The following is an 18982-nucleotide window of genomic DNA, read 5'->3' on the forward strand; positions in this document are numbered from 1 at the left end:
AGAAACAAAAAAAGAAGAGGCGCTCTGGTGCAGATGATCCTTGGCTACAAATGATTCTAAACTAACAGTTCAGAGTAATACTCACAAAGATGTTTGCACATGCAGTGCAATAACAGGTGAGCCGAAGCTTCAGAGCCGCTCGGCTGACTCGCTAGAGGGTGAAATCAGCTGTTCACTGGGTAATCACTTCACCAACGATGTGGGGAAAAAAGATACCTATGACATAAAATATAGATACCGCCCTTGGTGCAGATTATCCCAGGCACAGAATACACATACAACAGATGTCGAGAAGTTATACTCACAAACGGAGTTGCACAAGCAGTGCAATATCAGGCGTGCCGAATCTTAAAGAGCCGTTCGGCTGACTCCCTGAGGCCTGTACAGCTGCTCCTGGATCGTTGGAGGAGTGGTGGAAAATAAAGGTGGATATGCCGATAGAGGTTAATCAAAGCAAGGGATCAATAAGGCAAATAGAACAATTCACCAGCAAGGTAGACAAAATAAAAGTATTTATTAAAAATATAAAAATAACTTAGCAACGCGTTTCTCGGCTAACATGCCGTTTCATCATTCAGCCTTTTATTTTGTCTACCTTGCTGGTGAATTGTTCTATTTGCCTTATTGATCCCTTGCTTGGATTAACCTCTATCGGCATATCCACCTTTATTTTCCACCACTCCTCCAACGATCCAGGAGCAGCTGTACAGGCCTCAGGGAGTCAGCCGAACGGCTCTTTAAGATTCGGCACGCCTGATATTGCACTGCTTGTGCAACTCCGTTTGTGAGTATAACTTCTCGACATCTGTTGTATGTGTATTCTGTGCCTGGGATAATCTGCACCAAGGGCGGTATCTATATTTTATGTCATAGGTATCTTTTTTCCCCACATCGTTGGTGAAGTGATTACCCAGTGAACAGCTGATTTCACCCTCTAGCGAGTCAGCCGAGCGGCTCTGAAGCTTCGGCTCACCTGTTATTGCACTGCATGTGCAAACATCTTTGTGAGTATTACTCTGAACTGTTAGTTTAGAATCATTTGTAGCCAAGGATCATCTGCACCAGAGCGCCTCTTCTTTTTTTGTTTCTATACAGAACGCAGTCATCTCTTTTTCAACATCTTTGGAGAGAGCAGCTATCGTTTGGGACATCATTTCCAGATTGGACATCACTCTATATTGGGACTTTCACTTGCATCTATGGATGTATATTTCCTAACCATATGACTGTGGTGACTATTGTTATGTATTTGTATTTATAATTATACAGTTCATATTGTTTATTTTTTGTAAGATATAAAACTTAGGATCTATCCATATTATCACTTTTTTGAAATAGCATAAATTAGGCGCACCTTATTTCTGGACACACTACTTAGATATAGTAGAGTCCCATTGTTTCTGTTAATATCAACACAATTGTTCAGATAAAGTACCTCCGTTATACACAGCCTGTCCTCCAAGGAGATAGCAGGCTTGCTCCAATGCTGTACCCTAGAGTTTTTCCGTCAGATAGCCTGATCCACTGTGGCTCCAACACAAGACAGGAGCTCCGGTGTTAGCGTCCTCGCTTGCAACGATCCTCTGAGACGCCCAATGATGACGTCACTGCCACGCAATATGCGGCACTATCCGATGCTGCTCTTCAGATGCGGAGATCTCAAGCACTCCACCAGCAACAAGATTGACATAAAAGATAGAAACAAAAAAGCGCATCCGGATTCAAGTGAGTTTATTAACAATAGCGGATATGACACACAAACAGAATTGCACTTACAATGTTTATGATAAAACTTGCATTTGGTTTATAGAGATGTGCAAGGCAATGCTGACCGGACCAAAGACCACAAGCCCTCCAAGTGAAGTCTGGACCCCCTCAGTCGACCGCCAATGCAGGTACTCTCAAAAAATCACCAAACAGATTGCAATATTAACCTCAACGCGTTTCCCCCGTTTACGAACGGGCTTTCTCAAGAGGACAGGTAGTTGAAACCTGTGTTAGCACTTAATAAATAGTAATGATAGACCAATCAAAGTTAAGTTGAACAAAGTATAACACCCCTTCTAAGTGATGTCAAAACTTAACCCTTTCACATCTGTTATACATGTGGAATAGCATTCTTAGATAAATTACAGAGCTATATACACATAAAATAGATAAAAATAAATGACATAAAGTTCATACATGATCGCAATTGCATTGATATTTTTTTAAAAATTTTGATTTAAACAAATTTAAAAAGACTTAATAAGTGCCTTTTAAAATTGTATCTTAAAAATGGTCCCTATGTATAAAAACACTATAATAAACATTAAAATATAATATTTTCTATATTATTTTAAAATTATGTATAAAAAAAGTGCATGATATTTCAATATGCTCCAGTGAATATATAAGTAAGTAGATCATATTTGGGGCACTGATTGATGAATTTACATATGTGCTGCCACATCAATATCAATGTTCATTCCCCTAGGTGTTAGACAGTTTATCTTGTATATCCAAAAGGTTTCTAATTTCCGCAATTTCAGCAGTCTATTTCTTTCTTTGGGAGACACCCAATCTATCACCTGTATGCGTAAACTACTAGGATCACAATTGTGTTCCTCCATAAAATGCCTCGGCACACTGTGTTTGGGATATTTTTCTTTAATATTATGGACATGTTCATATATTCTCCTTTTTATTTTTATTTTTGTGTGGCCTACATAATACAGGCCACACCCACACTCAAGAAGATAGACTACATATGTGGAATGACAGTTACTTCTAACTTTGATGTTAAACTTTTGTGTCTGATCAGAGTTCATAAATGTAGGAGAACTATTTATATGTTGACACATGACACATTTGGACCTGCCACATTTAAAGGTTCCTTTTTTACTTGTCAACCAACTAGAGTTGTTGTTACCATTTTCTGATCCTTTTTTCAGTTTACTCGGAGCCAGGATGTTTTTTAGATTTCTCCCTTTCTTGAATGTTATATCTGGGCCATTCCCTAATTGACTTCCTAGGAGGGGATCCGCTTTTAAAATAGACCAATGTTTATTAAGTATCTTCCTAATTTGTTTAGCTCCCTCATTATATGTTGTAATGAACCTAATAGGGGTCTCTCCTTGCTCCTTATCGTGTTGTTCTCTATTATCTTTCTTCTTATTTTTTATTAGTGATTCGTAAAGGTTATGATAAAAAACTATTGACAGATGCAAAAGAGAAAGCACTGCTCAAGAATAGAAGTCTATTTTAAAAGCGGATCCCCTCCTAGGAAGTCAATTAGGGAATGGCCCAGATATAACATTCAAGAAAGGGAGAAATCTAAAAAACATCCTGGCTCCGAGTAAACTGAAAAAAGGATCAGAAAATGGTAACAACAACTCTAGTTGGTTGACAAGTAAAAAAGGAACCTTTAAATGTGGCAGGTCCAAATGTGTCATGTGTCAACATATAAATAGTTCTCCTACATTTATGAACTCTGATCAGACACAAAAGTTTAACATCAAAGTTAGAAGTAACTGTCATTCCACATATGTAGTCTATCTTCTTGAGTGTGGGTGTGGCCTGTATTATGTAGGCCGCACAAAAATAAAAATAAAAAGGAGAATATATGAACATGTCCATAATATTAAAGAAAAATATCCCAAACACAGTGTGCCGAGGCATTTTATGGAGGAACACAATTGTGATCCTAGTAGTTTACGCATACAGGTGATAGATTGGGTGTCTCCCAAAGAAAGAAATAGACTGCTGAAATTGCGGAAATTAGAAACCTTTTGGATATACAAGATAAACTGTCTAACACCTAGGGGAATGAACATTGATATTGATGTGGCAGCACATATGTAAATTCATCAATCAGTGCTCCAAATATGATCTACTTACTTATATATTCACTGGAGCATATTGAAATATCATGCACTTTTTTTATACATAATTTTAAAATAATATAGAAAATATTATATTTTAATGTTTATTATAGTGTTTTTATACATAGGGACCATTTTTAAGATACAATTTTAAAAGGCACTTATTAAGTCTTTTTAAATTTGTTTAAATCAAAATTTTTAAAAAAATATCAATGCAATTGCGATCATGTATGAACTTTATGTCATTTATTTTTATCTATTTTATGTGTATATAGCTCTGTAATTTATCTAAGAATGCTATTCCACATGTATAACAGATGTGAAAGGGTTAAGTTTTGACATCACTTAGAAGGGGTGTTATACTTTGTTCAACTTAACTTTGATTGGTCTATCATTACTATTTATTAAGTGCTAACACAGGTTTCAACTACCTGTCCTCTTGAGAAAGCCCGTTCGTAAACGGGGGAAACGCGTTGAGGTTAATATTGCAATCTGTTTGGTGATTTTTTGAGAGTACCTGCATTGGCGGTCGACTGAGGGGGTCCAGACTTCACTTGGAGGGCTTGTGGTCTTTGGTCTGGTCAGCATTGCCTTGCACATCTCTATAAACCAAATGCAAGTTTTATCATAAACATTGTAAGTGCAATTCTGTTTGTGTGTCATATCCGCTATTGTTAATAAACTCACTTGAATCCGGATGCGCTTTTTTGTTTCTATCTTTTATATCAATTAGGGACATATATAAAACACAGTGACGTGCACTCATAGGAGGCAGGTGAGGCAGTGCCGCACCTGCCATTTGGGGCAAAAGAAAAACAAATAGAGAATTTTATTAAAAAAAAAAAGTTTTTTTTTTTTTTTTTTTTTACATGTCAAACTGTAATATTGTGCAATAGAGAGGCACTGGGTTCTGGTGTTTCTCTATTGCGCAAAATTTTTAGTGTATTTTTATATCTAGCTGCTCTGCAGCATCACCCGGTGGTGATTTGCAGGAGCAGCGCGGCTGAGAAAATTGCTATATGAGGCATCTCTCATGAGGCCTCGACTGTTCCCTGGGAGACCGGCTCATCCAATCAACACCGGTGTTGACTCCCTGGCTCTGCTTAGCCTTACACTGCACTACTGACTGAGTGTCTGCGCATGCGCAAGGAAGGAGCAGCGCGGCGGTGGGAACAACAGCCAGTGCCACTCATTCCTGCCTGACACCTCAGCCTGAGCCAAGTAGCGAGAGTGGAGTGGAGGAGGAGGCTACCTGATCTATTGTAGAGACTCACACGTTGCACCGCATATCGCAGCTGCTGCCCCTGCCCTGGTCCTGCCTGACCGTGACCTGTCGGCTGTCACCTGTGACCTCACCTGAAGGAAGGAGCCGTCCAAGTGCACACAGTCCGTCACACTGTCACACAAGTAAGTCATCATCAGAATGACAAGCCATGCCATGTGATAGTGTGATGATCGTGCAGTACAGCCTGTAATATCATGATATATATTTTTTATTGTGAGGCTTGGGGTTGTAACTTGTAAGTTAATACGAGACTGGGTAGTAGGTGCCCCCACTCTGCTTAAATTTGAAGTGCCTGTGTGTGTTGGAACTAGGAACTTGTGACGCAGTCTGATCCTCTTCTCTGCTTATTTGCTTAGTAAATGTATTTTGTGTATGACCCGGTCAGTGTTGTAAGTACTTACAACACTGACCAGGTCATACACAAAATACATTTATTAAGCAAAACTTGCAAGTTGCTGGCTATGCTATCTATGTTCCACTTCCCAACTTCTCTGGCAGCTTAATAAATATATTTTAATGAGCAGCCATATTGCAGCCATCTTGTGATTTAGTGCTGTGCTTATTTGCTTAATAAATGTATTTTGTGTTAGACAAGGTCAGTATTGTAACTTACTATTACACTAAATATATTAAAATAAGAAATATATTTTAATGAGCAGCCATTTTGTGATTTTGTGCTTATTTGCTTAATAAATGTAACTTACAACACTGACCAGGTCATACACAAAATACATTTATTAAGCAAAACTTGCAAGTTGCTGGCTAGGCTATGCTATGGTATGTTCCCCTTCCCAACTTCTCTGGCAGCTTAATAAATATATTTTAATGAGCAGCCATCTTGTGATTTAGTGCTTATTTGCTTAATAAATGTATTTGGTGTTTGACAAGGTCAGTATTGTAACTTACTAAATATATTAAAATAAGAAATATATTTTAATGAGCAGCCATTTTGTGATTTTGTGCTTATTTGCTTAATAAAAAGTTGCTATGCTATGGTATGTTCCACACTTCCCAACTTCTCTGGCAGCTTAATAAATATATGTTAATGAGCAGCCATCTTGTGATTTATTGCTTATTTGCTTAATAAATGTATTTTGTGTATGACACGGTCAGTGTTGTAACTTACAACACTGACCAGGTCATACACAAAATACATTTATTAAGCAAAACTTGCAAGTGGCTATCCTAATGGTATGTTCTCTACTTCTCTGGCTGCTTAATAAATATATTTTAATGAGCAGCCATCTTGTGATTTAGTGCACATAATAAATAATTTATTATAGGCATTAGGCAGAGTAGTGGCCTCCCCCTCTGATGTAAAACTTTGTGTCTGGTCAGTGTTGTGACTTGCTAAGTTGCTATGCTATGTTCTAACTTCTTGTTCTCTGGCTGCTTACTAAATATATTTTACAGAATGAGCAGCCATCTTGTGATTTTGTGCACATTAATTTATTATAGGCAGAGAAGTGGCTGTCCCCTCTGATGTTAAACTTTGTGTCTGACTCTGACGTGTTCAGTGTTGTAACTTGCTAGTTGCTACGCTATCTTCTCTGCTTACTAAATAAATTTTACAGAATGTTTAGCCATCTTGTGATTTTGTGAACACACTGCAGTAAAATATATTAAGGCAGAGAAGTGGCTGCCCCCTCTGATGTTAAACTTTAAGTGTCTGAAACAGGTAATAAAAAGACTGTGCAAACAAGACCGTGTGTAACATAGGATTGAAAAAGTAATTATCTAACATAGGATCAAATTAAATGATTCCTGGGAATAGTAACACCTACCTTATTCATAATAAGATCTGAGATAAGATTGTTCTTGTGAGAAGCCAAAGGACTGTATATAGTCAAGGGAATTCACTTTTAAGACTCTGTACAAATCCAAACAAAAGGGAATTTTGATCCAATAATAACTGTGTTACAGAATAACGACTATCTCACATAAGCAAGGTTGCAAAATTAATCAATAAATTAATAAAAAAAAATCTTTATTAGATACAAGACTTTTACATTAAAATTTTAATTCAAAGGTTTTCTCATTTATAAGGTTTTATATGATCATTTGATCATAATTTTAAAAGTTTGGGAAGTGATATCACCCAACTAATTACAGTGCACTTTATACTTTGCGTGCAGCGGAAGTAGTGCAAGTATTACAGGTTGAAAGCAAACGTGTTCGCTTGAGAGCGAATTAATTTAACGTGCTTTAGGATAAAGCGTCTTCAGAGCTCTGGTTAACTGTTACGCTCTACTAAAAAGTGGCACAAAACATACAAACATTATATTTAAAAGTACAGTTACACTCATAATAACATTATCTAATAAAAATTATTTTAAAAAATTGCAACAAAAAGTTATAAGGGCTCACAGATATGAGGTCTCAACTCTAATAAAATGGTATACTGTGTATTTAATGTAAATATTTTACATCCCATTGTTCTTCACATAGGGGAATATGTTCTAAGTATTTTTAAATATATAGTCCTTTATATCTGTATATATCTATACCTATATATAATATTTTATATATATATATATATATATATATATATATATATATATAGGTAGGTATAGATATATATTTTACCAAAAAAACACATCAATTTTATATAGACATATGTATTTAAGAATAAATAGAACATATTCTGCTATGTGAAGAACTTTGAAATGTGAAATTTTCATATTTCATGTCGGGTTAGTGCATTTGAGAACACATTATTAGGTTTAGCTGGGCATGATAAAAGTGTGGTGCGCAGCGGCATTTAGCTGCCTTCTTCTAATTACCAAAAAGCAACGCCAAAGCCATATATGTCTGCTATTTATGAACAAAGGGGATCCCAAAGAAACATTTGCAACCATTTGTGCCATAATTGCACAAGCTGTTTGTAAATAATTTCAGTGAGAAACCTAAAGTTAGTGAAAAAGTTAACATTTTTTTTTATTTGATTGCATTTGGCAGTGAAATAGTGGCATGAAATATACCAAAATGGTCCTAGATCAATACTTTGGGTTGTCTACTAAAAAAAATATATACATGTGAAGCGTTATTCAGGGATTCCTGACAGATATCAGTGTGACAATATCACTATCGCTAATTAAACGCTAATTAAAAAAAAAAAAAAAGGGCTTTGGAAATAGCAAAGTGCTACTTGTACTTATTGCCCTATAACTTGCAAAAAAAGCAAAGAACATGTAAACATTGGGTATTTCTAAACTCAGGACAAAATTTAGAAACTATTTAGCATGGGTGTTTTGGGGGTCAAAGTTAGAAAAAGTGTGTTTTTTTCAATTTTCTCATATTTTATAAATTATATGATATGATAAAACTAATGGTATCTTTAGAAAGTCCATTTAATGGCAAGAAAAACGGTATATAATATGTGTGGGTACAGTAAATGTGTAAGAGGAAAATTACAGCTAAACACAAACACTGCAGAAATGTAAAAATAGCCCTGGTCCTTAACGGTAAGAACATTGAATAAATGGTCTGGTCACTAAGGGGTTAGACAACTTTCCAATTTATTTCTGTCTTTAGTACTCTTTAACAGCAGTGTTTTGCAATATTATATTTAGCATTGTTAAACAATGTTGCAAAACACTGCTACCATAGAAAACTAAAGACACATGCACACTCCTGAGCTCTTAGGAGTCTACCTAGTTTTACTCTTCAATAAAAGATACCAAGAGAACAAAGCAAATCTGATAACAAAAGTAAATTGGAAAGTTGTTTAAAATTGCATGCTACATCCAAATCATGAAAGTTTAATTTTGACTTTACTGTCCCTTTAAGTGTAAACTTTGCGGCACACATTACTATATAGAAACCAAAGTACTAAACCTTTACACTTATATTTTCAATAAACAACTAATATAATTGTAAAAATACTTCTACATATCCTCTTAAGGACATATGACGGAATTTTTCCGTCATAAAACAATTGAGCAAACTGAAAGCTGTGTCCTTAAAGGGATATTATTCTAAGGTTATTCTGTGTTTTGAATACACCATTAAGAAACCTCACTGCAGCTTTTTCCTATATTGAGAGGTTTAAATATTGTTGTTTTTTTAAACTGACATGTATAAGCAATCAGTGCTTACCATAGTCTTGCCTGATGAAACGGCTTGTGTAGCAGAGAAACGCATTGCAGCATATTGGGGCTCTGAATGATTGTTTTAACCCCTTGGATCTGTGCATACAGGAACACTCTTGCCAGCCCATGTGAACATATCACTCAGAGTTTAAGGACTTATACATATAGAAAGAGAAGCAGTCTGCCAGGACTTAGTGGCTGTTGTTCATTCCTGGCAGACTGCTTCTCTTTCTGTATGTATAAGTCCTTAAAGACTGTTACTAAACTCTGAGTGATATGTCCAGTTACCACTACCAATCTACCCTAACGTTTATACTAAAATTACATTAAACTACAAATTAAATTAACTATATTATATATTTAAACACCTAACCCTACTCAAATAATTAAAATCTACACTAAAAAATTACTAAGTTACAAAAAACTAACAACTAAGTTACAAAAAATAACAAACACTAAGTTACACAAAAAATAAACACTAAGTTACAAAAAAAAAAAAAAGAAATTATCAAAGATTTAAACTAATTGTTGGTGTATGTATCAAAAAGACACTGGAAGCTTTTAAAGAAAACTGCATTAGGCTTTACTTGTACAGATGCATCAGCAATATTTGGAACATACCAAAGGACTTGTAAAACTATAGTCAGCACACACAGAGGAGGAAAAACACAATAGAGATTAAAAAAAAACAACTTCCTTCCTGTATAAAAGAATGAACAAGATCACAGATATAAACAATCAGCAATCTAAACTGAACAGCGCCATCTACAGCATCAATGTTGTTCATACATGTGGTATAGTACATGCTGTTGTATTTCCCAACACCCCTTCTCAACGGCATGTACATAATTACACAACATTCAGTTTCTTTTGAAGAAAACAATGCCGTTCCTTTGGCAACGGCTTTGTGAGTGCGTCTGCAGTCATCTCTTCCGAAGGGCAGTATTGAATGTCAATAATACCTTGTTCTTGCATGTCCCTGAGTAAATGATATTTTACATCAATGTGCTTGGTTCGAGGATTCACTCTTTCTGATTGTGTCAACTTTATACACCCTTGGTTGTCTTCAAGAATTGGTATGGGTTTAGACACATCCAGTCCCATGTCTTGAAAAAGTTGACAAATCCAAATTGCTTCTTGACATGCATGTGCTGCTGCTATATATTCTGCTTCCGTTGAAGAGAGTGCAACAGTCGCTTGTTTTCGACTGGACCAACTTATTGTTCCTTCTCCATACTGGAAGATGTAACCACTTGTAGATTTGCGGTCAGTGGTATCTCCGGCCCAATCAGCATCAACATATCCAATTAGTTTTGGGTTTGATGTTGCTGGCAGTCGCAGCTTCATCCGAATTGTTCCTTTTAGGTACTGTATCACCCTCTTTACTGCATTCCAGTCGCGTTGACATGGTGTCGCAACTTTTCTACAGAGTATACCTATTGCTGCGGCAATGTCTGGTCTTGTCACGGTGGCAATGTATAGCAATTTTCCAATTGCCCTGCGGTAATTGTCGTTATTGGGTAACAAGTTTTCTATTCCGTTGTTTTTCAGGTAATCTGGTTCCATAGGTGTTTTCACCTCTTTTGCATCTTGCATGTGAAATTGCTCTAATATTTCTGTAATTTTCTGACTTTGGTTAAGAAGATAGCTTCCATCCTCTTCCCTTTCTATTTGGATTCCTAAATAATAAGTGATGTTCCCTAGTTCTTTAATCTCAAAGTTCTGTTTTAATATATGAACTATTTGGTCACAGTCCCCTTCTTGTTCAAAACAAGTTATGATGTCATCAACATAAATTAGGATGTATATCCATTTGTTTTCTTGATGCCTTGAATATAGACATGGATCTGCTTTGCTTCTTGAGAATCCTTGTTTCATGAGTACTTCATTCACTTTTTCATTCCACATTCTCGCAGCTTGCTTTAGTCCATAGATGCTCTTTTGAAGTTTGCATACAAGGTTCGGTTCCCTCTCAAATCCAGGTGGCTGTTCCATGTAGAGATCCTCTTTGATGTCTCCATATAGGAAAGCAGTTTTGACGTCCAGGTGCCTCACTTGCATTCCCTTTCCGGCTGCAATGCTAAGGAGCGCTCTGATGGTGGAGTGTTTTACAACTGGAGCAAAAGTTTCATCATAATCTTCTCCAAATTTCTGTGAATATCCCTTTGCAACTAATCTTGCCTTGTATCTGTGGATATTTCCTTCTGCATCGTATTTTACTTTAAAAGTCCATTTGCTTCCTATAGCTTTGCGACCGGGGGGGAGCTCAGTGAGTGTCCAGGTTTTGTTTTCCTGAAGTGATTTTATTTCTTCTTCGGCTGCTTTTCTCCATTGGTTGGCTTCCCTTTTTGGCAATTTTTCAATATCTTCCCAGGATGTTGGTTCGAGTGTTTCATGTGTCTTAGCGATGTATGACAGCTTGCGGGGTGGTATACCTTTCGTCACCCGAGTTGATTTTCTGATTTCTGGTTGTTCAGTGGGTTCTATTGGTTTGTGAGTAGCTGTTTTTTCTATTGTGAGCTCCACTTCTTGCTCTGTCTCCTGTACAGCTTCACTTTGGTCAGCATCTCTTGCTGATTCAGTGGAGAGGTTCTCTTTATGGCTTTCGAGGGACATTTTTTCTGATGTTTGACTTTCATCAAAATAAACACTGCTGCTTATTGTGATCTTGTTGGTCTTTGGATGAAGAATTCTATAGCCTTTACTTTGTTCACTGTAGCCCATAAGAATGCCTTCTATGGCTGTGTTCTCTAATTTGGAGCGTTTCTCACTTGGAACATGGGCATATGCTTTACATCCAAACACTCTAATATGTCCCATACTAGGTTTTGATCCATTCCACATTTCATATGGGGTGCTCTCAATAGTTTTTGATGGTAGCCTGTTCTGTAAGTATGTTGCAGTCATTATTGCTTCACCCCAGTACTGGTTAGGTAAATTGGCGTCTGAAAGCATGCATCTTGCCATTTCTATGAGGGTGCGATTTTTCCTTTCTGCAACACCATTTTGCTCAGGAGTGTATGGTACAGTCGTTTGGTGTATAATGCCTTGTTTCTTCATGTATGACTCCACTTCCTTACTCATATATTCCCCTCCGTTGTCGGTACGTATTGTTCCTGGTTTCCGTTGAAATTTATTGCTGAATGTAGCTATAAATTCTTGAAGTTTCTCTGATGTCTCACTTTTGTGCTTCATCAGATATGTTGTTGTGTACCTGGAATAATCGTCAATGAAAGTCAGTAAATATCTGTTCCCGCCGGGTGTGGGGGTTTTCATTGGTCCACACACATCACTGTGTATGAGTTCCATGGGGTGAGTGGTTTTTCTTTGACTGGCTTGTGGAAGTGGGGTACGTGTGGCCTTTGCTTTGATACAACATGTGCACTTCATGAGCATGTCACAAGGCAAAATTATCATGTCTTCTGATAAACCTTCCTTTGCAAGTTCCTTTATGGCCTCTGGGTTTCGATGCCCTAATCGCCTGTGCCACAGGTGGATACATTTGTTGTGTGGATTATGAATGGCTGTTTTGGCTTGCTTCCTTTCAGTGATAAGTTTGTACAGGTGTTCGTTCAATCTACCTTTTGCTAGGATTTGTTTCCTGTTTCGAATTGTGCATTCATTGCCTTGGAACTGAACTGTGAGTCCATTGTTAGCAAGAGTTTTCACTGATAGGAGGCTTCCTTCTAAACTTGGGACGTACAGAACATTCTTTACTAGAATGCTTTGCTTACCTCCTGATGGTGTGATGCAAGTCAGGAACCCTTGACCATTACCTTCAGCTGTAATACTTTTCCCATTTGCTAGGAAGACTTTATCTTTAGTATTGAAATCAATTTCTGTGAAGAATGTCTCGTCACTTGTCATGTGACTAGTTGCCCCTGAGTCAATGCACCATCCGTGTGGTGTACTATTCTGAGTCACTTTAAAGCTGCCGCTCCATGATGCAGCTGCAGTTTGCTTTGTGGCTGCCTTAGCTCTCTCTCTTGTAGGTGGTTCTAACCTTCGCTGCTCAGCTTTCCAGATTGAGCAGTTCTTTTTCAGGTGACCGACCTTTATGCAGCGAAAACACACTCTGGTTTCTCTGTTTTGTTTTGTGCCTTCTTGCGCCTTCAGAGCTACCTCTGATCTCTCATTTTCTTCACTATGCATGTTTTCCTTTCTTCTATTATATTCATCAATTAGTTTTCCCTTAGCATATTCTAGTGTTAGTTCTTGTTCAGGTCTGGTTTCTAGAGCATTGATAAGGGCACTATATGACTCTGGAAGGCTGCATAGTAACAATGCTACTATATGATTGTCTTTAATTTCTTCTCCAATTGCACATAGCTGTTCCACAATCTCTAGCATAGCATTCACATGTTCACACATTTCCTGGCCTTTTTCCAGCCTCATCTTATATAGTTTGCGCAGCAAATATAGTTTACTATTTAAGTTTGAACGCTCATGCAGTTTTTGTAGTGCAGTCCACATACCTTTAGCTGTGTTTTCTTTTCTTATGTGAATGAGTTGATCATCCTCCACAAACAGGCTTATAACTGCTTTTGCTTGTCTGTTTTTCTTGTCCCATTCCCCTGGATTATCAGTGGGTCTGTTTGTATCCAGCACCTCCCATAAATCATCTTTGGATAACAGCATTTCAAGCTTAAACTTCCACAGCTGGTAGTTGGTATTATTTAATTTCGCTATTGCATATTTCACATCTGAACCACTTGCCATCTTTCAGTAATTTGGATGCAGCTCTTGTTTCCTCACACAGTATTTGCTTGGATCATAGATGCAACACTTACTGACTTGTAGTTTCTTTTTCTTCAGTGTCTGGGCCCATAACCTGTTGGTGTATGTATCAAAAAGACACTGGAAGCTTTTAAAGAAAACTGCATTAGGCTTTACTTGTACAGATGCATCAGCAATATTTGGAACATACCAAAGGACTTGTAAAACTATAGTCAGCACACACAGAGGAGGAAAAACACAATAGAGATTAAAAAAAAACAACTTCCTTCCTGTATAAAAGAATGAACAAGATCACAGATATAAACAATCAGCAATCTAAACTGAACAGCGCCATCTACAGCATCAATGTTGTTCATACATGTGGTATAGTACATGCTGTTGTATTTCCCAACACTAATTACACCTAATCTAAGGGCCCTATGAAATCTCATGATTTTTTTTAAGCCAGTCCTCATCCCTGCTCTTGCCCACCACATATCACAATTTTGCTCCTGGGGGAGGAGGGGCAGTCCCTCTTACAAATTTGGAAATGTTGTGATGAATGCTTTAGTAAGAAGTTCAACTACAAAGTAATTTAAAAATATGTTGCCTCGACTGGAATTTATGCATTATCCAATTAGAGGGACATTAAGCCCTAAATACATTTTACATGCATAGTATTGAGGTCATTCCCCTCCTCCCTCTAGTCATGAGTGCCGCCATGTTGAAGCTATCACTACATTCCAGTGCTGACCAGTTTGCTCATCTGCAGCAACTATCCTTCAGATATCTGCAGTGAAACCTGGGTACCAAAGAGGCAGCACCCATAATTAGAGGGAGGTGCATGAAATGTTTTTAGTGTCCCTTTAATGGTAGCTGCTACCAGGAACACTGTCTTTGAGTTGAACCCATTTCATGCTTATTAATTAATTAATTAATTAATTAATTAATTAATTAAATTTCTTGTATAAATATAGCTGTTCAAAACGAGCGGGACAGGATCAGCATGCGAAGGAGCAGCTACGAGGACAATGGGTCTCTGTCCATCAGTGTTCTCACACAGGCTGAAGCAATGGCACACCAGGTAAAAAGTACTGTTAAATTAAGAAAATGTCTGCTAACTCCCGAGTCTTCTTGTCTCAGATTTATGCTCCTATGCAGTTTTGAATGGAACGCACAGTAGTGGATTTAAGACCCTTTTGTTCTGTCTGTTAAAAGATAGAATTGCTAGAATATTAGCGTTTAATGAGCACCCTGTTCTTCTCAAAAACTATTCATGACAGTAGTTTAATTTAATAGTCATCGTGAGCTGTTTGTAATTAAAACCACATGGAATTCAAAATTACATTTTTGTGTTTCAAATGGAGCATACAATTTAAAAAAAAATGATCAAAATGTGTGTCTGTGACTTGAGCACTATATGCAGTATAATTATAAACATTATTGTAAATACTGCAGCCATATACTGCTCAAGACATGTATAGCTCCATACCTACCTATGAGCTAGATTACAAGTGTTGCAGTACGGCTATACCACTGAAAAATTAATCTTTGCGAGCGGAATATTCATCTCACCCTTATTACAAGTCACGGCGGTACGGCTATACTGCTAGCGTTTTAGCCAATACAGCAACTCTCCATTCCGCACTCAAAAAATGGCTTTTGAGTGTGGAATTTTCAGCTCACCCGTATTACATGTTGTGCGGTCCGGCTATTTCGCTAGCGTTACAGCTTATACCGCTGCGATCCATTCCGCTATAAAAAAACAGTAGTTAGGGATTTTGTGAAACAATAATGTTTCACAAAACTCATAACAAAAATGTTACAAAGTACACTAACACCCATAAATTACCTATTAACCCCTAAACCGCCATCCCCCTGCATCGCAAATACTATAACAAACCTATTAACCCCTAATCCGACGCCCACCCACCGACTTTGCTAACACTAAATTAAAGTATTAACCCCTAATCTGCCCCCCACATCATCAACACTAAATAAATAAACCTATTAACCCCTAAACCGCTGTCCCCCCACATTGCTAAAACCTAAATAAAACTATTCACCCCCTAATTTGCCGCTTGCCCGCATTGCAGATACTAACCTAATCCTAATAACCCCTAAACCGCCAAACACCCACATCGCAAATACTAACCTAAACCTATTAACCCCTAAACCGCCAAACACCCACATCGCAAATACTCAACTAAACCTATTAACCCCTAAACTGCCAAACACCACAGCGCAAATACCCAACTAAACCTATTAACCCCTAAACCGCCAAACACCCACATCGCAAATACTCAACTAAACCTATTAACCCCTAAACCGTCAAACACCCACATTGCAACTACCTAAATTAAACTATTAACCCCTAAACCTAACAGCCGCTAACTTTAAATTAAAGTTACAATATAACTACCTTCAAATAAATAAAAAAGTACCTGTGAAATAAAAAAAAACTAAGCTTAAACTCTAAATAAACCTAACATTACTATTTTAACAAAATAAAATATACCAAAAATAAAAAACCTAAATTACAAAATTAAACACTACGGGAAAAAAAACAAAAAACTAACATTACAAAAAAGTCTAAAATTACGAAAAATAAAAAAAATCTAAGATAACATAAAATAATAAACAAAATTTCTCCAAAATTAAACCTTATCTAATACCCATATAAAAACAAAATAGCCACCCCAAAATAAAGACACCCCCTAATCTAACAATAATCTGGCAATACCCCTTAAAAGAGCCTTTTGTAAAGGAGCATTTATATGGACATTGCACTTAGAAGTGCAATCAGCTCTTTTGCTGCTCATTAAATGATTAAAAAAAGCCTGAATCTAAAAAAAAAAAAACACCCCCCCAAAAAAAAACAAAAAACAATAACCCAGACAAAGGTACTCACCATTCCTGAAGTCCGGCGGTGAAGGTCTTCTTCCAGGCGGCTCCATCTTTAATTTTCATCCTGGTGTTGCGGAGCCATCTTCCATCTTCATCCAGGGGTTGCGGAGCTGAGGCGGAGCGGAGCAGGATCGGCGACCACGATGACATTCGAAGTGGAGCCTCCTCTTAATGCGATTGTTCACCGCACACTGAAGATTAAATGCTAGGTACCCGTTTTATATTGGGGTACCTTGCATTCCTATTGGCTGAAATTTTCATATTAGCCAATAGGATAAGATCTACTGAAATCCTATTGACTGATTTGAACAACCAATATGATTTCAGTAGCTCTCATCCTATTGCCAATTGCAATTGCAGGGTGCAGTTACCTAGTTAACTCTTTCACTGCTGGGCCACAAACAAAACTATTCTTAGAGAGAACACTGATTGGGGTCAGGTCCAATCCATTAGAAAAACATATCCAATGATTTTCTTAACAAGGGAATTTTTGTGGATAAATCAGTTAATATATTTTTCTAAAAGATTATAATCATCCCTATTATATTTTGGTTGCTCTAGTACTGTATAAGAATAATTTTGTAATAGTTTATCAATAGAGTTGTGAAAGTTGGCTCCCTTGAGCTATGAATTTCTGTACATGTAATTGCATGTCTTGAATATTTCACTTAATTCATTATTGCAAACAGAAATATATGATTTGTCAACTTTAGATTTATAAGTTCTAAAATATCAATTTTCCATCATTCATTTAAAAAATGTTTTACATATTTAAAAAAGTTAAGTTCCTGCATACTCAAATACAATGAGCATATATTATTTTGAACAAACTGTTAATGTTTACAAGCTTTCGTTTTCACCACTGCAAGGAGAGCAATCCATGTTTCTGAATGGTTTGTTATTGTCTGAAAAAGTAGATACAGTGTTTGGCTTGTGGGAATGCTTTGATATAATATGAAACTCAATTTTTCATACTAAAAAAAATTAAAATTCAACTCACTATATTAAACGATTGGGTTTCTAGTACAATTGTAATGCTGTTGTTACTGCTAGTGATGTCCTATACAAATAAAATACAAATATTAGTTTATACACAACTCTTTGGCAGCACAGTAGTTAAAACTAACAGATGCTGTATAAACTCCTATGAAACGAGTCTTTAGTTGGAACACATTTACAGTTATCTGTGCAATGTCAGAATTCATAGTCCATTCTAAGTGCTGTGGAAAACTGCTTTCATCTGCTTCCAAATTTATTAAAAAGAAAAGTGAATAGTGACAACAGCAAACTATTTGTTTTTTTAAGGACCTTTTGGATTTGGAAGAGCAGAATGTAAAGTAAAAGCTATTAAGGATAAGGAGCGCTACCTTGTGGTTGTTATGTAAATGTCATGACACCCTGGGAGAAAAAGTAAACATAAAATAAACTATAATAAGTGCAAGTAAATTCTATCCATGCATTGACGCCCAGGGTGCACTCTTACATCTGTTTAATTAATTTTTTATTTATTTCCAAAATAAAATTTGTTTCTAAATCAGTTACAACATACTAATCCCTGAGTTTAATACTAAATAACACAATATATGTATACCATTCTCTACAGTACACCAGAAATTATTTATCTCTGCACTATCATGCAATAACCATCCACATACTGCTACACATAATCCCAACTTAGTATATAGAGGTTATATTTAGCAATTATTCTATAGTTAGAAAAAAAAACACTTCATTGTATGGAGCTCACCATCCTTCTATTTTCCTCTCACCTAACAAACTGTTCACTTGGCCATCACACCTCCATCTCTGCCACTCTCACTCTAGTTCTTATCCATATATTCACCTTACCTGGCACATTTCCATCCCATTTTAAGCATGTACACCCATCTTGAAGAAAGCCTTCCTTTAACCCAGCTCTACTACACCTCCACCCAATCTCTCTACTTCCTCTTAACTCTATATAAAGTATTAACTGGTTTACAGCCATTTCACAGACATTCTATTGAACATGTCCTTTCTTCCTTCCTTTTGAATGCAACACTCTACTAAAACTGCCCTAATTCAAGAAGTATTTGCACATTGCCAAAGCCAACAAACAATTCTCACTACCTTTTCTCCTA

General features: G+C 36.8%; 1 protein-coding gene across 1 annotated transcript in view; it reads left to right on the forward strand.

Moving 5' to 3' along the window:
* LOC128648246 (hepatocyte nuclear factor 4-beta) overlaps positions 1-18982 on the forward strand; it is a 139525-nt gene that overhangs the window by 96090 nt on the left and 24453 nt on the right. The window contains exon 4 of the mRNA XM_053700880.1: positions 14933-15039. Within this exon, the coding sequence (XP_053556855.1) occupies positions 14933-15039 (107 nt within the window). The remainder of the gene's footprint in view (positions 1-14932; positions 15040-18982) is intronic.

Source organism: Bombina bombina, chromosome 1, assembly GCF_027579735.1.
Source record: "Bombina bombina isolate aBomBom1 chromosome 1, aBomBom1.pri, whole genome shotgun sequence".
Taxonomy (NCBI): Eukaryota; Metazoa; Chordata; class Amphibia; order Anura; family Bombinatoridae; genus Bombina; species Bombina bombina.